General features: G+C 37.0%; 2 protein-coding genes across 8 annotated transcripts; one reads left to right on the top strand and one right to left on the bottom strand.

Moving 5' to 3' along the window:
- Positions 1–259: 259 nt before the first annotated feature.
- Positions 260–1,415, top strand: LOC108468535 (repressed by EFG1 protein 1-like). The gene has a single exon (XM_017769413.2). The coding sequence runs from the start codon at positions 411–413 to the stop codon at positions 1,314–1,316; it is 906 nt and encodes a 301-aa protein (XP_017624902.1). The 5' UTR covers positions 260–410; the 3' UTR covers positions 1,317–1,415.
- Positions 1,416–6,284: 4,869 nt separating this feature from the next.
- LOC108469563 (protein REDUCED CHLOROPLAST COVERAGE 1-like) lies at positions 6,285–22,861 on the bottom strand. 7 transcript variants are annotated; one of them, XM_017770450.2, is made up of 27 exons: positions 22,588–22,861; positions 22,219–22,362; positions 22,048–22,109; positions 21,396–21,488; positions 20,819–20,891; positions 20,312–20,629; positions 20,135–20,202; positions 19,909–20,040; positions 17,891–17,932; positions 17,229–17,753; positions 16,968–17,122; positions 15,808–16,315; positions 15,667–15,729; positions 15,473–15,574; positions 14,801–15,118; positions 14,294–14,386; positions 14,085–14,186; positions 13,884–13,988; positions 13,614–13,747; positions 13,033–13,216; positions 12,518–12,649; positions 12,110–12,222; positions 11,135–11,225; positions 8,137–10,500; positions 7,968–8,040; positions 7,497–7,585; positions 6,285–6,702 (listed from the first exon to the last, which is right to left on the bottom strand). In XM_017770450.2, exons 2-24 carry the CDS (start codon positions 22,277–22,279, stop codon positions 8,350–8,352), a joined length of 5,625 nt encoding a protein of 1,874 aa, XP_017625939.1. In that variant the 5' UTR covers positions 22,280–22,362; positions 22,588–22,861; the 3' UTR covers positions 6,285–6,702; positions 7,497–7,585; positions 7,968–8,040; positions 8,137–8,349. The 7 variants fall into 7 exon arrangements, with proteins under 7 accessions (XP_017625939.1, XP_017625937.1, XP_017625940.1 ...); XM_017770448.2 differs by having other exon boundaries at positions 7,497–7,579; XM_017770451.2 differs by having other exon boundaries at positions 7,497–7,545.
- Between the last annotated feature and the right edge of the window lie 696 nt (positions 22,862–23,557).

The following is a 23,557-nucleotide window of genomic DNA, read 5'->3' as shown; positions in this document are numbered from 1 at the left end:
GAGACAGCTATAACTTCACTCCATTTATCAAAGTTTTGTCGTGGTCGGAAGCGTTGGTTAATGATAGCATCTTTTTGTGTTTCCGTACAACATGACGGTTGAATCATTTCTTTATTTGGTAATTCTCATTAGGGCAAGTAGTCAAAGTTACAATTCAATTATGATAATGGTTTCTTTTTTGATTTGTTTTAAATATATAGGAAATTCTCCCGAAGCAGAGCCATACTAGTAATAGTAATAGTAATAGTAATTAGTATATTGTGAAAAGGCAAAGAAAAATGGATGGTAATCCTAAAATGCCGTTGAATCATACAATCCTTCCTTAACATCTCTTTTGTGTTTGTGTTGGGGTCCTCCCTCCCTCCCCAAACCAAAACCAAATCTGGTTTAAACGAAGACAACACAATTCAATGGGATCCCACATTTTCACACCCTTCTTCATCCTCATCTTTTTCTTTCAACTTTCTCCCCTTGTTTTAACTCTCCCAGATTTGCGCAACATACCTCCACATGAAAATCCAGTCTCTCAACAGCCTCAGCTTTCAAATCCAAATCCAGCTCAAAACCAACCTTTAAATCCCAAGCCTCTCCCCCATCCAAATCCATCCGAATCCATCCAAATCCAAATCCATCCCAAGTTACTAGTGAATCCCTCTAAAGATCCTCGGGGTACATACCAATTTTCAAGCCGTCAACCAATTCGAAAGCCATCCGAAATCCTAATCTCTCAACAATCTCAGAGTTCATCCGATAATCCAAACCCTCAGCAACCTTCAAATACAAACCAAGCTACAAACTCTCAACAGCTTCAAAACCCAACCGAACAACCTCAAAATCAAAGCACTCAACCATTTCAACCGAAGCCGCTAACCCCCAGTTCTCCTGATTCAGACGCGCAACAATTCCTCGACGCTCACAACGCTGCTCGAATTCAAGAGAATGAACCATTATACACCTGGGATCAAAAGTTGGCTGACTTTGCTCGATCATGGGGCAATAAGCGCATCAAAGATTGCAGAATAGTCCACTCCAATGCGCCCTATGGCGAGAACATCTTCGTGGCGAACAAAGACCACTGGACACCTCGAGAGGCTGTCCAAAGGTGGGTGGGTGAAGAGCAGTATTATGATAAGAAAACCTTTGCTTGCCAACGGGGGAAACTCTGCGGCCATTATACACAGATTGTATGGAGGGATTCAATGAGAGTAGGATGTGCCCGAGTTAGGTGTGCTAACGGTGGCCTTTTTGTTATGTGCAACTATGAGCCTCCTGGAAATTACAAGAATGAAAATCCATTTGTTCCACACAATCAGTAGACATTCGAGGAGTATATCCCACGCTATATATGTTTTCAAGCTTCACTAATTAATTTATTCATTTTATATTTTATCCATAGTTTATTGTTTGTTTAATAACGTGCAAATTTTGTTACAATCATTATCCTATTCCTACGCAGGATACGTTTTCAAAGGGTTTTTCTTTTTAAATTCATATCATTTTAAAAACACAAATCAATCTTTTTCTAATAGGCGAGGGATCTTGTTGGAGATTTGGCACTCTTTAACCGAATGAAGTAAGAACTTCAATCTGGACTTTAACAGCAGTGTATTATACCCGAATAAAGAATGAAGGAAAAATGCTGGAAAATTCAAGCTTTGAGCTTCTTGCAGGAATAGAGAACAGAATTTTGAAGGCAAAGAGAAGTGGAGCATATGGAAGTAAAAATCTGATGATTTCATTCAAAAGAAACTTTGGCTCAAAGCCATTACATATATCAGTCATTGGCTGGTCAAAAAATCAACCTAAACACTACTTAACTCCACTTATTACATTGGAACTAGGTGATATTACTTGCACACTTAAACAAAGCTGGTAACCAGCTCTTTGACCATCAAGTTACATCAATTTGTCATTCAAAATGAACTAAATTACAAAAACATTGTTAAAAAAAGTAACAAAATGAAACTGAGATGAAACAGTAGCATTAACATCTTCAGTTGCACGTATTTTACCCGGACAACTTATGTGCATAAATTCTTATGTGCATGAATCTGCATGAGCTGCATGTCCACCTTTGTTGCTGCATGTGTTGCATGGGAACTAACTTCAACACTCCTCCTTAGTTTCCATGCTTGTAACACCTAGCTACTTTCTCAGTTTTATAAATCTTGACATACCAAGGGCCTTTGTGAAGACATCAGCAACCTGTTCTTCTGAATTGCAATGAATCAGCTCCACCTCTCGAGCTTGTTCCATCTTCCTTATCAAATGTAATTTGATGCTGAAGTGCTTCGTTTTACCATGGAAGACAGGATTCTTTGCAATTGCAACAGCAGACTTGTTATCACATAAGATCTCTGTTGCTTCCCTTTGATGTAGTTTAAGATCAGCTAGAATTTTTCTTAGCCAAATGGCTTGATTTACAGCATTGGCAGCTGCAACATATTCAGTTTCTACTGTTGATTGAACCACCATTGATTATTTCCTTGAGCTCCAACAAAACATGGTTGAGCCAAGGGTAAAAGCATATCCAGAGGTACTTTTCATATCATCACTTGAACCAGCCTAGTCACTATCTGTGTCTCCAACAAGCTTCAAACTTTCAACCTTGTTAAATAGCATCCCATGGCTTAAAGTACCCTTGATATATCTAAGCACTCGTTTGGCAGCTTGAAAGTGCTTCTCATTGCAACAATGCATAAATCTTGAGAGCAAACTGACAACAAACATAATGCCTGACCTAGTAGCAGTTAAATATAACAAACAACTAACTAGGCTCCTGTAAGTAGACTCATTGACTGGTTCATGATCTCCTTGGTTTGACAGCTTCATTCCAACAGCAATCGGAATGCTTGTTGGCTTACAATTCTCCATTAAGAACTTGGACAAAACCTTCAAGGCAAATGTTCTCTGACTTAGAAAGATTCCTCCTTGAGCTTAAGTCACTTCCATGCCAAGGAAATAAATCATCCTTCCTAAATCAGACATTTCAAACTCCTACTCTCTTTTGGCTTTAAAATCAACCAACATTGCTTGGTCTCCTCCTGTGACCAAAAGATCATCAACATAGAGAGACACAATGAGCTGTGCTTCAACTCCTTTCTTCTTAACATATAATGTTGGTTCACTGAGGCTTCTTTGAAATCCCAAACTGACCAAGTACCTGTCAATTCGAGCATACCAGGCTCTAGGAGCCTGTTTCAGGCCATATAATGCCTTCTTAAGCCTGTACACCATTTGTTCTTTGCCAAATACAATGAAGCCTTGAGGCTGATCAATGTAGATCTCTTCTTCAAGGAAGCCATTGAGAAATGCAGACTTCACATCAAGCTGGTGGATTTTCCACTGTATCTGAGCTGCCAAGGCAACCAGTAACCTGATGGTGTCTAGCCTGGCCACTGGTGCAAATGTTTCCAAGTAGTCCAGACCATATTTCTGGCTGAATCCTTTGACTACAAGCCTGGCCTTCAATTTGTTCAAGCTTCTATCAGCATTTTGCTTAGCTCGATAAACCTACTTTACTCCAATAACCTTCCTCGTGGCTGGTCTAGGAACCAATTCACATGTCTGGTTCTTCTCGATCGTGGCAATTTCATCAGCCATAGCCTGTTTCCATCCTTCATCAGCTTCAGCTTCTTCAAAACTGCATGGTTCTTCTTGTGCAACATGAGCCCTCTCATAAACATCAGCCAAAGTCCTTGTACCCCTGACTGGTTCATCATCAACATCCATCTCTGGATCATTTTGATCAAATTCAAACCGATCTGTCATAAGTTCTTCAGAAATGAGTTCAGGTTCATTTCTTTCCCAATTCCAATAAGCTTTCTCATCAAACACCACATCTCTGCTCACTTGGACTTTGTTGGTTAAAGGATCCAAAATCCTATAACCCTTTTTGACCATATTATACCCGGCTAAAATACCAGGAATAGCTCTTTTGGACAACTTATCCCTCTTTACAACTGGTACTTGGCTGTAACATAGGCAACCAAAGACTTTCATATGAGCCAATGATGGCTTGAACCCAAACCAGGCCTCAAAAGGTGTCTTATGAGTAAGTGCTTTGGTTGGAAGCCTATTCTGAATGTAGACAGCAGTATTGACAGCTTCAGCCCACATGGTCTTGGGCAAATTTTTCTCAAACAATAAGCATCTGGCCATATCCATCAAGCTCTTGTTCTTCCTTTCACTAACCCTATTTTGCTGAGGTGTGTAAACATTGGTTAACTGGTGTTTGATGCCAGCATCATCACAGAAGGTATTGAACCCGGATGAAGTATACTCTGTTCCATTATCAGACCTAATGGTCTTTATCTTGCAACCTGTTTCTGTTTCCACTACAGCTTTAAACTTCATAAACACTTGAATAACCTCAGGCTTATGCTTCAAGAAATAAATCCAACAATATCTGGTACAGTCATCAATGAAGAGAATAAAGTACCCGTTGCCACTTAGTGATTCAGTCCTCATGGGGCCACAAACATCAGTGTGCACCAATTCCAACTTGTTTGATGCTCTCCAGTTGGTGTTTGCAGGAAATGGAAGCCTGGCTTGCTTTCCCATCTGACAAACCTCACAAACATCTTCAATCTGAACTGTCTTGGTGAAGTTTTCAACCATTTCCTTGCTAACCATCCGAGCCATAGATTTGAAGTTGGCATGACCAAGTTTTTGATGCCAAAGCTTGGTGTCTTCTGTTAAAGCAACATGGGATGAGTGTGAGTCACCTGACCAGTTGACTTCAAAGCATTTGTCACTCATGGTGACTGTCATGAGACTTGATCCATTTGGATCAGTGATTTGGCACTCCTGGCCTTTGAACACAACAGAGTACCCCTTTTCTAGCAGTTGAGAAATGCTAAGTAGGTTCCTGTCAATCTCAGGTACCAGCAGTACATTTTTGATGATTTTGTCACTTATGGCAGTGCATATTTGCACATCTCCCTTTCCTTCAGCCTTGATTAACTGACCATTCCCAATTTTTACCTTGGTTTTGCAGGATCTGTCCAAGGTTTTAAAAATAGTTGCATCTAGTGACATGTGGTTGGTGCAGCCACTGTCCAGCAACCAGCCTTTTGTACCTTTCTTCTGGCCAGCTGAGCATGAAACAGCAAAGACCTACTCTTCATGGTCACTACTGTCTTCAGCCACTCGAGCTTCTTCATTCTTGTGTTGTGATTGGTTTTGGCCAGGTCGCCTCTTTCTTTGCACACTCTCTCAACATGGCCCTTCTTCTTAAAGTGTTGACACATAACATCTAGTCTAAACCAGCATCTGGCCTCTGGATGACCAGGTCTTTTGCAAAATCTGCAGAGTAGATCTCCTCCTCTTTCAGTATCAGGCTTAGGCTTGTTTCTCCAGTTCTTCTTGCCTTTATAGGCTGAGGTGCTCGTGGCTGCTTTGGCCTTAGCTTGGAAAGCACCCTCCTGGTGCTTCTCCTGTCTGCTAACTCTCCTTTGCTCTTGTGTATATAGAGCATTGATCAGCTCTGTTAAAAAGATACTGGTCTGGTCTCTTGAGTCTTCAAGGGATGATATCTTTGCCTCATACCTTTCAGGCAAGGTTGAGATCACCTTCTCCACTATCCTTGCTTCATTAAACTGCTCACCAATGAGCCTTATGCTGTTTACTACAGCCATAATTCTGTGAAAGTATTGTTTCACTATCTCTTCTTCCTTTATCGTGAGATTTTTAAAGTCTCTTTTCAAGTTTAGTAACTGCTGCTGCCTTGTTCTTTCAGTGCCTTAGAACTCCTCTTTAAGCTTGTCCTAAGCCTGCTTGGGAGTCTCACAAGCCATGATCCTGGTGAAGATAACATCAGAAACACAGTTCTGAATGCATGACATGGCCTTCTGTCTTTTAGTCCTCTCATCTGCATGCTGTCTGATTTGAACAACTGTGGGGTTAGTTCTGAGTGGAGTTGGCTCAGCATCTTTGTTGACAACTTCCCACAGATCAAAGGCCTGCAGGTAAGTCCTCATCTTGACCTGCCATATGTGGAACCCTTCACCATTAAAGACTGGTGGTGCAGCTGGTGAGAAGCCTGATGAAGCCACCATTTTGAAAGTATGATAAAACAGGTCCACTAAGACATGAGCTCTTGATACCAATTGTTGGAGATTTGGCACTCTTTAACAGGATGAAGTAAGAACTTCAATCTGGACTTTAACAGCAGTGTATTATACCCGGATAAAGAATGAAGGAAAAATGCTAGAAAATTCAAACTTTGAGCTTCTTGCAAGAATAAAGAACAGAATTTTGAAAGCAAAGAGAAGTGGAGCATATGGAAGTAAAAATCTGATGATTTCATTCAAAAGAAACTTTGGCTCAAAGCCATTACATATATCAGTCATTGGCTGGTCAAAAAATCAACCTAAACACTACCTAACTTCACTTATTACATTGGAACTAGGTGATATTACTTGCACACTTAAACAAAGCTGTTAACCAGCTCTTTGACCATCAAGTTACATCAATTTGTCATTCAAAATGAACTAAATTACAAAAACATTGTTAAAAAAAGTAACAAAATGAAACTGAGATGAAACAGTAGCATTAACATCTTCAGTTGCACGTACTTTACCCGAACAACTTATGTGCATAAATTCTTACGTGCATGAATCTGCATGAGCTGCATGTCCACCTTTGTTGCTGCATGTGTTGCATGGGAACTAACTTCAACAGATCTTAATTTGACTAGTTCTGTACATTTTCAAAAAAAATTTTAAAATTAATATTTTAACAATTCAACCGTCATATTTCATACTTCATTCATGTAGATCATGCATATCAAGTTTTATATAAATTAAAAGTTTTAAGTATTCATTTTATGTAAAAAATTTCAACTGCTTAATATATATTAATATAGATAATATTTTCGATTGATATAATAGAGATATCATATTGATTTAAAAATTACATACATGACAATTACATTTATCTTGATAAAGTTAACGGCTAGACAATTAAAATATTAATCATATAAAAATTATGAAATGATGTAAACTACATCGATATAATTAAATCTCTTTCCTTTTAATATTCAACTTTATTCTGTTTACAATTATACTTAGTTAAAAATAAAGATACAAATTTAAAGCGATTGAACTTTAACTTAGAACTATTGTTATTGTAATAATTAAGAGCTTCAAATTTAAACCAATTGAGCTTTAACTTAGCATTAAGTACATATTTAAAAGTTGAAAATCAAGCCTATAATATAAATATAAATACATGCCAAGTAATCCAATCATTAAACAAATGAAAGAGATTTATGTTTTTTTTCAAAAAAAAGTTTAATATGAAATTTATTGTTAAAAACAATTACGATATCAATTTTTGTTGAGAAAAAAAATATATCGCATATGTTTAAAAATTCTTAGTGATTGTCTACCTTATTTACATTATGGGGGAAAAATCAAACTATACTCACTAAAATTCACAAACACCACACCACCTTATAAGGTCAAAAAGAGAAGCTTTAGCATGCAACATACCTAAATCAACATTAACGGGTATTGCAAATGGATCACTCTCCATAGACGCCTATGGGAAGTCCACCAAGGGATGCAAATCATTTCTATAACTGACCAACTTGTTAATTTGAACAATATAACAATACCCAAAAAAAGAAAACATAAATGGGGCAAAAATTATAATGCCATACAATTGAAAGAAATGGATTACGAAATGTCAATTGCTATGAAAAGAAATCAAAAAGGTGAAATCAGTCTTAACAACATCCTATGATCCAAGATCTAATAAATTTCCTAACTGAAGTATACACCAAAATTGTCACTTCAATAGCGCCCTACTTAATCCCCGTTAGTTAGTTACCACTTGAATCTTCAGAATAAACCGTAACAGTCAGACAGAGTTTTCAACATTCTCTTAACCCAGTTGGATAATTTCCTTCAACTTTCTAAGCAGCAAAAAGATGACATAAAGAAACTGTGAAATTACAATACCTGATTCGACAAGCCACTTCTTTCCTTGTTCATACTATCATCTAAATCATGTAGAAATTCAAACGTACAGAATCTGCGGAAAAATTTAGGATTGTTAATATAATTGTTCAAAGTGAAACGGAAGAATCTTCTGCATGTGTATGATTTTAAGAGAGCAGGATGAGCTTACAAGGCATTACAGCAGGCCTCTGTTAAACAAAACCAACCTCAATTTAAGATAGCAAATCCAACGTGGATTTACATTTGTTACCATGAAGCTAGAAAGATGTCTTTGCCTTTTTGTAGGGTTGATAGAACTTTGTTTCTTCTACCCTTTTCCTGACAATCCTGCTATCCAAGAAATAAAGCTTTCAGCTATGTAGCACTGGGAGTACAACTTTCACTAACAAAAGCCTGTAGATTTTGGACATTCACTCTCCCTGATGACTCTGTTGTATATAACTTTAAAAGACTGTGAGCCATATGGTCGACTTAGCAAACTGATTGGCATTCTCAACGTCTGTTTTCGGTTTCTTCTACCCCTTATTAGAATGCTGAAGGTTTTCTCACCATCACTCTTCCTTTCAGCATCGCCTTCAGTATTTTTGTTCAGGTTGCTGTGTTGGCTCAGTCCGTTCTCAGAATTTTCAATCATATTTTCATTCAAGCAACCATTTTCCTGTATATTTTCCAAACCAACTCTAGCTTCTTCCTTAACACTATTTATTGCCAGAGGTGCTGAAAGGTTGGCTTCTTTCTTAGCTTCTCCAACACTGTCAATATCCAGTGGCGGCATAGGAGCTGAACTTGGATTTGCATCACCTTGCACTTCAGGCTCCAGTATCTGATCAGCAATTGGCTCAATAGTCGGTGATGGTACAGAGAATTCCATCGGATGACCAGGCCAAACTGTCCCAGGAATAAACTCTGGCATATTGGGGTTCACATTGCACTGCCATGAGAATTGACTGGGATGAAAAGGAGTGCTAGTTACAGGAAAGGTCATTGTTGGTACCGGTTGGGATTGAGCATAGGTTGGATACATAAAGGGTAGAGACTGCATCATGTTTGGAGTTGGAGGAGGTGAGGGATATGGATGATGAGGAGAGGAGCATATTGGATTTGGTAAGATGGTAGATGGTGCAGAGTGAAGAGGCATGTTAACTGCCCAAGGTGCAATGGCTGGAACAGGTCTAGGAGAAGGAGGAAGGGAGATGTTCATGGGGAGTGGAGCAGCACGTGAAATGGATGTTGATGGGTTGAAAGGAGCGGCAGATGCAGACAGCTTCTTATTGGCAAGCCCCTGACCGTTACCAGAGTTTAGGACCAAGGGCTTGCCTTTCAATTCTTCTACCCCTTGTAATGTGGAGTTTGAATTACTGTGCAGTTCAAAACTTCTAGATAGATCCTTCTCACAAAGTTCTTTTTTAGGAGAATCAATTGAAACACGTGTAGATAAATCCTTCTCACAGATTTCCGTTTTAGGAGAATCAATTGAATCGGGTACACCATTTACGAATATGCCATCCTGTACAATTTCATGAACCTCATTACCTCCAGCCTCAAGTTCTTGTCCCTCCAGTCTCTCGGACACCATCAAACAAGAGTTATCTTCGATCACAGCAGTTGGCCTAGTTTCTTCCTTTTTTTCATCCACACCAATTTCCTCTTCCGAGATTTCCTCTTTCAAGCTCTCTGTTGAATCCAGTATAGTGTTCTCACTCTTCTTTTCAAATATGTTCTCCATCCCCGTAGTCAACTGATCAGTATCGTCTTTTGTTTCATTCATTTCCTCTCGATGTTTTTCAATGTTGAAGTCTGGGTTATCAGGACAACTAGTTTCAGGCCTGAAATGTAGTTTGGAGATACTACCCGGAGGGGCCAATGCTACTTCCTTGTACGAAGGAGATTTCCCAAGACTGACTGTAGAATTTTTTGGATAGTGATCATTAGGTGCAAAGGCAGAGGCAGAGTCCCCAGGTCTAAACACCTCGCCTCCATTTCTAGAGATCTCAGTTGTCCTTTTAGTAGATGAAGAAGTGGACTTAACCCTGTATGTAACGGTTTTAATTATTCTCCTTCCAAATCTTGAATCTAGGGAGGGATTAATAGTGTGCTGATCCACATGACCTCCATGAGATATTGTTCGTTTCTTCAAACGGTAATACCTATTATTTTGATGACTGGCCTTGACTAGAGGGAATTCCATATCAGGATCAACATTCTTTTTCTGATAACTGAAAACCTTGCCTATACTTGCTCGTCTCTGCTTTAGTCTTCGCCCAAGTGAGACAGATGCTCTTACCCTTTGAACGGGTTGCCACCCATCATCCCCTTCAGCTTGTGTTTCAGATAGGATGCAATTATCAAGGTCTGGTCTTGCCTCTGTTGTCTCTTCCGTAACAGGAGCCTGAGAATGTGCTGGCAAAGAGCTCATCTCCTGGTTAGCATCCGGTTTATCTTCCGGTTCAGGTACATGTGTCTCCTCATCTGAAGCTTTGTTCACACTCTCTTTAGAGGATTCCTCACAACTTGGATAAAGTTTTCCCTTCACCTGTAGAGGAGAATCGGGATCCATAAGAGGTGCATGTTGGGTAAAAAGAAAAAGAAAATAATGCATCTGATGGTCCATGCTAGTAGCCATGTTGCCTTTTCCTGATTTACATACTTGCAACTATCCAGGCTTTAACTGAAATTGGAATGAAAAATTTTCCCCTTCTTTGGAGAAGAATGTGCCATCATATATGTTTTACTGTATCAGGCACAATTATTTTTTTTCCTATTGGACATGGATGACATCCATTTCTAGAGACAACATTTCTACCAGATTCTATAGATACCATGCTAGCTCCACAGCCCTTCATCTAAAGGTCCTAGTTTTTACTGTTCTCCATCCACAATAAGCCTTCTCAACATTATATGGACAAGCTTGGAATAGGTTTAATGAAGCACAAAATCTGGTTATGGAAATTTGGCTAGCTCAGTAGTTGAGGAGCTGAAACTTCATATTTCTTTCTATAGTTCTTAGCCATTAGTACAATCTGCAAAAAACTTGGTCACCAGCCCCTACATAATGCGCTAGTATTAACTCATTTCAATCAATGTCATTATTTAAGAGAATCAGATTTGGGTCTGGTTCCTATCATCAACAATAATTTTGACCAACCACAAATTAAACTCTACCTTACCTTCATAATACAGCTTCTTTTCCTTCCTGCTGCAGCATCTTTCCCTTTGGCATCATGATTTGGATTAATATAGTCAAGCAAATCAGAAACACTGCAAAGTAGCATAAACATCAGCAACAGTGTAAAGATGTCTGTAAACGTTTCCAGCTTTGCTGGCTTTTTCAATAAATTGCTTAACATTGGTGAGCTAATATATATATATAAGGATGTCTGAATTTTCCCATAGCAGACACACAAATGGAGAATATATATAAACAAACAAATGCTGGTAATCCAACCATGTGCTAACCAAAATAACTTTTTATAGGCCAACCACCTAAAGAATTCTTAGAAAACCAAACTAACTACTACTATATTAATTTGTTAAAATCATTACAACGGCATTTTCAGGAATTGTATAGCTCAGTAAGCTAAGTTAAACTAATGCAAAGAAAGTAATAATCCACGAGAAATGAATGGGGTATCAAAGAACGAACTCAAAACAAGTACATGGAGGGGACACCAGCCGCCATGACCGGCAGGTCTTATTTTGTTTCTTTTGCGTGGGGAACAAGGATCTGAGTAGGGTGAGCCAACATGAAGAGTGATGATAGAGGTACTTCGCCACCAGTGGCATTTGAAAGGGTAAATATAAATGTACACCACAGAATAAGAGGCTGAAGAACTCATAAATGAAAAGGTTTTTTTTTTTTTTTAATATTATTTTAAACTTTTTAAAGCATAAATAAGTACCCTTCCGTAAAGAAGTTGAAGATGGTTCCACAAGTGAAATCTCAAGAATTCTCGAGAAAAACCCTATCAAAGGCATGGATTATATTTTTCTATGCTGAGCTGGGAAATGCAGGAGCATGTGACATGATAGCTGCACAATTATGTGAATAGCACATAAATTGGCAAAAAGGAAACTTAATACATTCAACAACAATCAACTATTTCCTAATCCCCTTCTTCGGAGAATATGCTAAGATATTTTACCTTAAATGGCCCTTGCTAGCTATGGATGCATCTGGCTTTTTAGTACCATTTCGTGCAGCTTCTTGCTGTTCAAATGCCTTGGACTCAAAATACTCGAGCCATGCAGCAGCATCCTGAGAGATTTCATCAAAAAATTTAATAGTTGATAATGAATTAAAGAAAACAACCCTAAAAAACTATCATATCTATCATCTGCTGGCAGAAATTATTCACTCAAGTCAAGCATTTGATGCGCTCCTGTCAAAGATTATCAAGCTGCTATTGATGCCAACTTTCACTTTAGCTCTGTCAACTAAGAGCTTGAAGCAGCTGTGCTTATCTCTAGGTCACAGGTTACTCAAAATTTTGGGTGGCATGAATCACATACCGAAGAGATTACTTGTTCAATCTACGGACTGCAAAAGATACCTGGGTACGTAAATCATCTGGGCCCAGCTTTGCTCGGAGAATGTGCAAGGTTGTTTGTTCATGTTGGACGCTCAAAGGGTATGCTTCCATCAATGAGAGTGCAATTGCTATAGCATGATAACTTGCTGCTGTCTGAAGACATTAACGGACAAAAGGATTATTCCTTCAAAGATTTTCTCTTTGCTTTGTCACGAAAAAAGTATGAAGAAACAAAGGAAGTCAAAAGTACACAATAGGATAGAATCTTAGTAATGTTTCCTGACAGTTGATTTGGGACATGCATAAACATGAAATTAAGATTTCACGCACAAACTACATTTTTCTGGCAAGCCTTTATTTCATCAAAAACATCTAAGACAGCATTGTCTTAGCACCCACAATATGAAGTAAAAAAAATTCAAAAACCTCGGCAGTGACTTTTAGTTAATCCATTTAAGAAAGGTTTTATAATGATTCAATTTCTCTGGAACATGAAATAGAACCATAGATGCATATGACGAAAAGATGACTCAAACCTGAATATGGTCAGGACCAAGTAACCTTTGGTTACACTTCAAAGCTTTGTGAAGATATCTAAGGGCAACATGTACATTGCCCAGTCCTTCTTCCATCATGGCTACGTTTATGTATGTTGCAGCGGTATTTGGATGAGATGGCCCACAAGTAAGATGTAAAAGATACAGAGCACGCTTTACATATCTGATCCAACAATAACTTATAGATGTTATGATCAAGAGGCTAACCGGAAAGATTTCAAATATGACTTGAAATTGCCACTACCATCTTACAAGATATTTCTTCAGGAACTTACAATGTCCAAAAGCAAACAATAATATTAGGTTCAAAAAGTAAGATTTCAAAAGGAAAATACATCTAGCTAAGCAGATTAAATTAGAATTTGTGACACTGAAATCCATTTAAAGGCCCACCAGAATGTGTGAAGATAACTGCTTCAACATCTATAATTCAAATCGTATAGTATTAAAGGATAAACTACAATAGCTACTAGGCACCAAAAAATATTTGTAAAGAGCTTGTCTAAGCCTTGATACTTAAAACAGTAAAATGTCCATACATAAAATGCAGACAAACGTACTTAAGAGCAAGTTCTGTATGCTGAAGCCTGTAATAGAAGACAGCAAGATCTCCATAACTCTTCATTGTGTCAGGATGATCTAATCCCAGTTCTCTCTCATTGATATCCAAGGCTTTTTGCTGGTATATTGTGGCCTGCAGTTGGGGTAGATTATTGATTTAAATTCAACTTGAAACCCTCAACACACAGAAAACTTTTATAGAATTGTTTAGGGTATTTTAGTATGATATGAATTTCCACACTGCAGGTAGAAATGGTTAACAAGAAGACCTGATTGAAATCTCCAGTGTGATATAAAACCACAGCAAGAAGGCTGTAAGCTCCAGCTGTCATTCGATGATATGGACCACAAACTGCTACTAGCTTAGAAAGAGCCTGCCGGAAACGGAGAAGTTTAACAGATTAGAGACTAGAGTTCCGAAAATAAAGTTTGATGAAGCACATGATAGGCATACCATCTGGAATGTATACCTTGGTTCCATAAATTACGGCATCTTCGAGTTTTCCCTTATCTAAGGCTGTTTTAGATGATTCTAAAAGTTGTCTTCCATCAGCAGATGAGCATGCTGCTTGCTGAAGAGAAATAGAACGCAAGCAAGTAGAAAACCATGATAAAATCAACAAATTCTGAAACAGAGTTGAGGAAGGAGAAAGGACAATGTTCAAGAATTATTTATAACCTTATGTACAGGAACCAGACTGACGATATCTGATGGTTGGAATGGGCTAGCAGAATCCATGTCAAAATCCCTTGGAACCAACTCAATTCCTACCTAAAAGAAGCAAAGGAGAGAAAAGGAAACTCATACTTAGTTTTCATGCTCCATCAACAGCCACATCCTATTTTTGGTAACACGTTTGGTAACACGCAACTAGACTATGATTTATAACCTTTCTCTTGGCATGCAAAGTACCCTACATAGCCATAGAGAATGTTCCCTTATTCTGAATTTTGATCAGAAAAATTTACATTTTAACCAATTTGATAGCAAAATCCATCATTAAAACTCTATTTAGAGAAGGAAGCTGGCCCAGGTATATGCATCCCTCTTTCCATAAAAAAGCACTAATGAAACTATCCATTGTAATTTCAAAAAAAAAGTGGTAAAAGGAAAAAATAGCTTCTTATAACTACTTCCATCTCCAAAACCCTTAAAATTTGAACAGAAAGTGATAGCCTTTTATACCTTCTGGCATAATCCACGTAGAATTGCAAATTTCCTAATGTCCTTGAAGTCTAAGTTGCTAATATCCCATTCATATCGCTTCATCAAGAAGACCTGCAACCACTTCCACACCACTGAATGGATTTTGCAAGACTTGTGTAGTTCTCCATTCTTAGGAACTCCAAACATCAGGTTCAGTGCAGAAGCTATTGACACAGCCAGTTTATCAATTTTAACAACAGTGGCAATCACGACCTGCAGAATATGCTTGAATGCCCGAACAATCATTTCATGAATACAAAGTGACTGCACATGTGATAGCTTTTCTGAAAGCTTGACCTGAGCAGTAAAGAAATACCAATCAATAACTTATCATGGGAAATAATAAAGTCATTGTTCCATTTTTCTATACATCATAGGCTCACACACCAATTTTGGGACAGGGGGTTAGGTAGCAAAAAATGGACTGTACAGAGAATCTTAACAAGCTATGATGCAATGTCGGTGGGTATGTGTTATGCTAAAAAATCTAATAAAAGTTGTGCACACATAAAAATAGAAAGAAATTGGCAGGGCTTGACAGCTTCGGCAACAAAGAGGAAAAATATTAAAGAATTCCTTTTCAAGCTGGATAAAGATGTTGTACAGGGCAAGCATTTATAAATCAGAAATATATCAGAGTATGGCACTTACAACATGTCCAAGGGAACGCATCTGAAGACCTCTAGTATGCATAAAATCAGTCAGAGTTCGTCCATCAACCGGTGAGAGTTCCAAGGAACCAAAATCTGCAACCTGTTATTGCATAATAAGTACTAGAGCCAGAACTACTACAAACCTAACTACAGACAAAATCAGGAAAGTGACGAAATAACTCTCAGGGTTACCAATTTTGGAAGAGCAACTTCAGTGTAATATTTCTGCGACAATTCAACTAATTCCTGTAAAGTCTTTCAAACAAAATGAACATGTTAGACATAGGCTTCCAGTATACAAAATTCTATGCTACAGTAATCAAGAATATCTACCTTGTGATGAAGTCCAGTCTTCGACTCTTCTAGTCGAGCAAAGGCCTCTTCGGATAACTTCCTCTTCAGCACAAGTTCATCATCTTTTGAACTGGTTTCAAGCTGAGATTCTATAGAAGCTGCTGTAACATTTTCAACAGCATCCGGATGAGAGTTTGAGCTTCCTGATCCCATATTCCCATCTGATTTTTTCTTGTTCTTGAGGGACCTAAGAGGTGTCCCAAGTCCTCCAAGTTTCATCTCATTCTTAGACTTCTCCCTAGATGGTTTTTTATCTTTTTGTGTGCTATTTTGGTCCTGCAAGTGTTGTATCCAGCAGGCTCCTAGTTCCCATCTCACAAAAGGTTTCCGTTCGAGTTCCTCCTCCTCAAGCTTAGTAAGACTTTCTTCCAGCAATCTCTCTATCAAAACTTGGGACGAACTAAGTTCTTCATGTTCCAAAACTTGTGAAGGAGAAGCTACCTTATTAAGTTCTGAAGGTATCGTTTTATGAAGAAGTAATCTCAAACTGAGAGAAGAAGGGAAGGGAACTCTTTAAGAATTGTGCTTTTGAAGCTGAAGGAGCAAAAAAACAGCCACAAACTAAAGAGCAATAACCGCGTCGTAGTAAATGAATTATTATACCTTTCCATTTCAAAATTAACTCTCTTGTCTTTCTTATTCGAAAAATAAATAAAGGAAAATTGCATTAAAGGACATAAAAATGGTAAAATTCCATTAAAACCAACAACTATATGCAAGCCATGTCATCTAGATGCAAATCAAGAGAACATCAATCCAATGATCTGCATAATTGAGTTTCGAGTTTTCCTTCCAGGATAGATAAACACTGACCAATAGGAAAGATTTAGCTTGAAATTTAATAAGATATGTAGCCACTCCATCTAAATGCAAGTTAAGCAAACACCAATCCAATCATTTGCATCTGAGAGGTTTAAGTTTTCCCACCGAGATAGAGGAATATTGAACATTAGAAAATTTTTAGCTGAAACACAAAACATTATGTTATTTTCAAATACCCCTTTAAATACACTCAAGAAGAGTTTCATTTATCAAACTCTTTAAAATTTATCAAATCAACAGTTTGTTCCCTCTACTATAATATATAAAATATAATACAGCTCAAGCAAATATATATTTGACACTGAAGAAATTGGTACCTGTTAATATTGAGGGCATTGGCCCCGCCTTCAGGCTGCTCAAGTTCAATGCTTTGATATGGTGGACTGCTTTTCTCATTCTCTCTCCCCTCAACCTTCACAAAGGCAATATAGCCACAGTATCTCACATTTAATACACCAAGAGTGGAAGTATCCTGCAGTCAAAATATAAAAACTGCCTCAATCTTACCAACTCCGAAAGTAGAATCTAGACCATAAAGAGATTCATTCATCATTAAAATTTTCCAGAAAATATCTTACATGCGCAACCGTATTTTCATCAGCTGTGATCCCTTTCAATAAGTTTCTTTCACGCAAATTTGTTTGATCTACTCCAGTTGCTTGAATTCCATCAATCTTGGTGTCCACCTTACAGCTTGCATTGGGGGCATCTTTCATTACCATAATATTCAGGCCCCCTACTCTCTCAGAATACAGAGTTTCACAATTCTTTATTGAACAGGTCGGATTCATCTTTCCCATTACATGCTTCACAGTCCTAATGGCTCTGAAAATTGCCGTGTCGACAAATAGGCTGTGAAGAAGAAATGCTTTCCTGTCCCGTATTTGTCGCTCCTCTGCTGTCTTGCTGGGCATAGATGCAAGAACTGAAAACTCATAGGCCCAAGGTATCGAATCGTTTTTTCCATCTCTTCCTAAGCCACCTCCATTACCCCCCCACGTTTCATCCTCCATGGGAAGAGGTGGGAAATTTGATGGTGATTGCGCTACAATTGGAGGTACAAGCCAGGTATTCGCTCTGAAGCCATAAGGAAGACTCCCAAACTGACCAAAAAAAAGAAAAGTAAAGTTGTGAAACAATACAAAAGCTAGGCTATCTTCATGAACAACTTCTTGATTCTTTAGCATTTTCAGTCAAAGCAACTAAATAAAGGGACAAGCAGTGATAAATGATCATATACCTTATTACGTTCCGTAAACGCTTTCATGAGATCGTTGTAGGCCTGTAATATTCTTATCAGGGTATTAACATGAGGAAATATTATCAAAAGAGGAAACATGAAAAAGGTACGAGTTAATATATGCTATAAAGTTTAAATGAACATAAAATATGAATTAAAAAAGTGAGAGTTTCTGGATTTTATGGAATGGAAATCAGGAAGTAAATTTAACTGAATGGTATACATCATTCAAAGAGAAGCCATTACTTAACACAAATGAAGTTAAAACAAGTCATAAATATATTCCCGCCAAAAAAGAAGTCCGAAAAACATTACAAAAAGAAAGGCAGCAGCTACTCAATATAATTAAAATTTCAAATAACTTAAATTCAAAATAATTCAAACCCATAAAATAATTAAAAAAAAAAATTTCAAATCCATTCAACTCAATTTAATCCGATCTAAAATTACTAAATCCGTCCTATTCGCAAGTTTAACTGAAATCCATGTCGAGTAATTACAACAATGTAATATTTTAGTCATGCCAACAAATCATCTAGTTACCTCGAAAATCACATACTTAAGGTTTTCCTTTTCGCAGACTATTGAAATATCTCTCATCAATTTAAACCATAAAAGTCAAGCCAATGCAATAGCTTATATCGACAAGATCCACACGACAGAAATTAAAACATAAAGCTTTGACCTTTGAGTACCGAACACAACTCCAAATCCAAATATTACTGCTTTCGAATTTCAAAAATCAATTATCACATATCAACAGTTGCACTAAAAGCTTAAAAACACCATAAATATCGCAAAAGTTTCTTTTAACCAAGCATATTATATCTCCAAGTCAAATACTTCTCATCAATATGATAAATGTCAAGTCAATACAAGTTTCACCCCTCACAATTTCTAACATAAAATTTTGATACCCAACTTAACTCCAAATCGAAATACTATGGCTTTCAAATTGAAAAGATCAATTATTACATAACAGTTGCACTTGAAGCTTATATACATCATAAATATCCCAAAATTTTCTTTTAACCAAATATATTATCATCTCCAAAGTCAAAGTCAAAATCTATATACCATAAGGAAATCCAGTTAAAGAGATCTCAACTAATAACTCCCCCTGCTAGAAATCATATTACATGAACAAGATGACGAAAACCAACCAAATGTATGACTTGAGATCACACTTACCACCAAATGTGCATAACTATCATTAATAATTGATCTTACCATCAAATTTATTTGAAGCAGCATAGATTTCTGTAACACAAAATACCCAATCAAAAATGAACTTCCATATAAAATGTTCCGATAATCGTGACTTCAGCTTTTATACGAAGAAAGCACAACATATGGCATGTACCAGAATAAGTAATATTCTCCATTAATTAAACATTCTCCAAATGAACTGATTTATACCTCAATCAAAAACCGTAATCGCAAATAATCAACATGACTATTGAGTATGGAGATGTTCGTTGCACTCCAAAATAGATACTTAAATAATCACGGTTAGATACTTTTTCACCGAAACCAAATCACTCCAAATTAAGCAAATATCCTCTTATGCACCATTACACCGACTAACCATACACTGGTGCAATATAAAAAAAAAATCCGCCAAGGCAATTACAAACATTACTACCAAATACCAATAATTAAACATCTCAAATTTTCAAAATCTTATTTCACCTCAACGCCATTTCCCTTGCTTTAGTCCAAAAGAAGCAAATTTTATGCCGGTTACCGAAGACTCAATAAACATCCACCACAGGTCTAAAATCTACATAGATCGGAAATCTAACCCACGTCTATAAGATCTCGAAGGATCAGAATCATTCTCCAGATTGTTCATTCAGTTTAAAACAAATATATATTATGGAAACTCCCATCACATAACTCAACAGACTCTTATTAGCTGATAAACAAACTGCACGACCAAATATTATCATGTTCAAAGCGTTTTAGATAAGCTGACATAAGTAATAACTTAAAAGAAGGGAAAATGAAAAACTGACCTTATCAAAAGCTTTACTAAGTTGGCGTAACAAATCAACAAGATTGTGACAGAGAATCCGCTGCTTCTCAACGCTATAAAAACCTTTCCGGCATGATTCCACGTGAACCAGCTTTCCATTGCAAAGCTTAATCTGGTCATTATCAAACAAATATATTACAGATACAAGAGAGACCGAAAGACACTGTATTGCGAAGAAGGAGAGGTTTTAAGGACGAAGATCTCACGTCAAGGGAGAAGAGATGATCATCGGCTGAGATCTCCTCAACTTGCCGCTTGTTTGCCCTCCTTATAACTGAAAAGGAAAAGGAATAGTCGCTAAGCTAAGTTCAAACCGTACGCGAGGGAGCAAGAGAAAAATGCAAACAAATAAAGACGGAAACAATTATAGAGAGAAACAGTACATTGAAGAGGAGGAGCGAGATGAGAGAGGGAAAAGAAATCGTAGAAAGTGCCGAGGCTAGGGCAAGAATGGCTCATCTCTCCTTCTGCATCTACCGGCACGTCCTTCGTAGAAGATTTCGAAGCCGATTCCTTGTTCGCACCGGAGACGGATTTCTTAGCTGCTGCACAGCCTTTATCCTGCGCAACCGCCGCATTCTTACTGGCGTCCGGCTTCAGCTGATCTTTGGCGGTGACAGATGAGCCGAAGCTCGCTGTGCAAGCCACAATATCCAGTACCCGTCTAACGTGCGCCACTGCGCTCTCTTCATCATAATCATCTGGGTTTATTTTTTCAAATTTTAAAACACAGAGAAAGTAGCAGTTAGGTTTTTTTTTTTTTTTTGGAGGGAAATGAGACTGAAGTCGCGAGAAGCAAAAGTGTCTTTTCAGCGTATATTTTTTGTCTACGTCGTAACTAATCGACGTTTATAAAAATACATTTACATTTTTGCCCTCCTTTAGCTTACCTTCCGTTAAGGTTAATACGCACGGTCTGAGCGCCGAAACGTCCACGGTGTCTTTTAACCGCAACCCTCTTACCTGTAACCGTTAGAACAGAAAAATTTTCATTTTAACCGCGGTTATTACTTATTTTCGAGTTTATAATAAAAACGATAATAATAAATGGAAAACAGGAATATGAAATTTTAGTATATTAATTAATTTCATTATTATGAATATTTATGAAAACATTAATTTAAATAAATTTTGTATATAGTGCAAAATGAGATGCACCTTTCTTTTCTTCCTCTTCTAAAGAAGACGTAAACAAAATTACAGTCCATTATTTCGGAGACGGAAAATGATGGCCATGATATTTCCAAGAGCTATTTTATCAACTTGAACATGATCTGTGTGTCGTTTCTGCTGTCATATTCTTTTGAAGCTGACATGATTTTTCTGATATTTGGTCGAAAATTTATTAATTTTTAAATTAAATTATATAAAAGGGCCTAATAATTTTTCTAATTATAAAATAAAAATTTGTAAATTAGTTTACCAAAATTATTTGTACTAGAAATGCATGTACCCTCACGACCTTACCTCATGGGATAAGGAAAAGTTTGTGATGTTGCAGGCCTCCGTATTCACCGATAAAAGACGACGTACATCTAGTATCCTGTCTGTCGATATCCCCTGCCCATTTTTATTTACAAATTATAAAATTTACCCCATTTGTAAAAAGAAAATTAAATAATAATGATAATTCTAAAAAATTGTAGCGTATTGTTATATCCTGCACATATTTATATATTCAACATATTAGCAACCAACTCCATTTCAAAGGTCGAAAAGATAAATATTATCTATTCTTAGAATATACTAAGTCGCAATTAAATTTAAAATTAAAACGAATTCTATTTTTTTAAATAGAAGATAAATTCTTCCAAATTCCAAACTTCATTTAAAGAAGCTCAACTCAAAATAAAAAATAAAAATTTAAAGCTTAACTGCTTTCCATTTCCATAATTGGTTGAGATATTTAATTTCTGAGAATTGGGACCCAAAGAATTATTAATAAAATGGTTGCTGACGAAAAGACGATTGTGTAACGAAATCCAGCTCCAAAAGCATGAAAAACGAAAAGAGGCCTCTTAAAATTTAAAAGAAAACGCGCACACATACACGCACATGGTGCCACGATGATAAACAAAATCGCTAAGGAAGGTGTACGATGAAAAACACAGGGACCAACCTTGAGAATAACATGAGTTTCATCGGGGAGGTGTACGGTGATGTCCATCACCACCGGCAGAACTGCAAACAAGATGAAAAAAGGCCGGCGCCGGCCAGGGCGGGGCGGGGCGCCGCGGTTAAATTTGAGTAATTTATCAAATACGATTGAGAAATACTAATAGAGTAATACCCTTCTCTTCCTTCTTCTTCTTCTCTCCTTTGGCCTTTCCTCGGCTGTTCCTTGGAGCCATTTTCAACCTCGGGGTAGATGGGGATGGGAACTGGGAATTTCTAACTTTAAGCTCTTTTAGATAAGATATTTATAGCTGCACGCCTGTACCAAGAAAATGAATCCTGTTACGTATCGTCATCTTCATAAACAAAAAATTAATCAAACGATAAAACATATTTGTAAAAAGCAGGTTTTGGAGTATAACCCAATTCTTTTTAATTCCAATATAACATATAAATGGCAGAAACCAATCGAAACTAGCTTTCTATGCAGAATTTTTTCCCGACGTATATGAACTTTGGAACTAGTTAAGATTTCAATGGTTACCAAGCAGCAGCAGCAGCAAAAAACAGATGATTTTTCCGAGACTTGAAGGTTGAAGAACAGAGATAGAATAGTTTTTTTAATAAAAAGCTGGAAAAAAGGAAGGTATTTCAGCTATGGGATAACGAAGAGGGCATAACCGTTGAAGCTCTCATCCGCGGTGGGGGCAATAGAAAGAGATGATATAAGAGAGGGTTTTGAGGTATGATAAGGAAGGAAGGGCGGAGATTTAACAGTCAGATGAGTATATCCCATTTTATGGCAGTTTCTGGGCTTATACACTAATAATCACTTTCTGGGAATTTTTTTAAAAAAATTAATTATTATTAGTAGCAGTATATTTTGAAATAGAATTTTTTAATGAAATAATAAAAAATAATAAAATAAATACTGAAATACGATAAACACCTTATTAATTATCAAACTAGGCCAAATAAACAGTATATATCATCCCACCAATTGCTCCAGCAACCCTCATCTTCCCTATCATCTGCTTACAATGAATCAAAAAATTTTTTTACGGGGTTTGGTAAAATTTTAATTTGTTATAGTTTATATCTTTATAATTTATAAAGAATTAAATTGAATATTTATAATTTTAAAGGGCCAAAGTGTAATTTTATATTTATTAATTTAAAATTTTTAAAAAAATTTAAGAGTAAAAATTAATTTTACATTTTAGGGAGGCGAGGCTCATACCAGCTCTTGGCTTCGCCCCTGATTGCTTGAATCATTAAAATTTTAAAAAATATTTAATTTTTTTATACCTAGAAAAATATAATTTAAAACGGTGTATTTTTTTTTGCCTGAAATACTGGTGCCGCGAATTGCTGAGGTGGCACCTAAAAAAAGTATATATTCTTTTAAATTTTAATGATTCAAGCAATCATTGACGGTAGGAAAGTTGGGTGCCACTAATTGCATCGATGATATAATGCTCATTTTGCATAGTCTGGTAAATAATAGGATGTTT

This window comes from Gossypium arboreum, chromosome 8, assembly GCF_025698485.1.
Source record: "Gossypium arboreum isolate Shixiya-1 chromosome 8, ASM2569848v2, whole genome shotgun sequence".
NCBI lineage: Eukaryota > Viridiplantae > Streptophyta > Magnoliopsida > Malvales > Malvaceae > Gossypium > Gossypium arboreum.
Note: the sequence above shows the minus strand (reverse complement) of the source record. Positions and strands in the feature narration are given on the sequence as shown.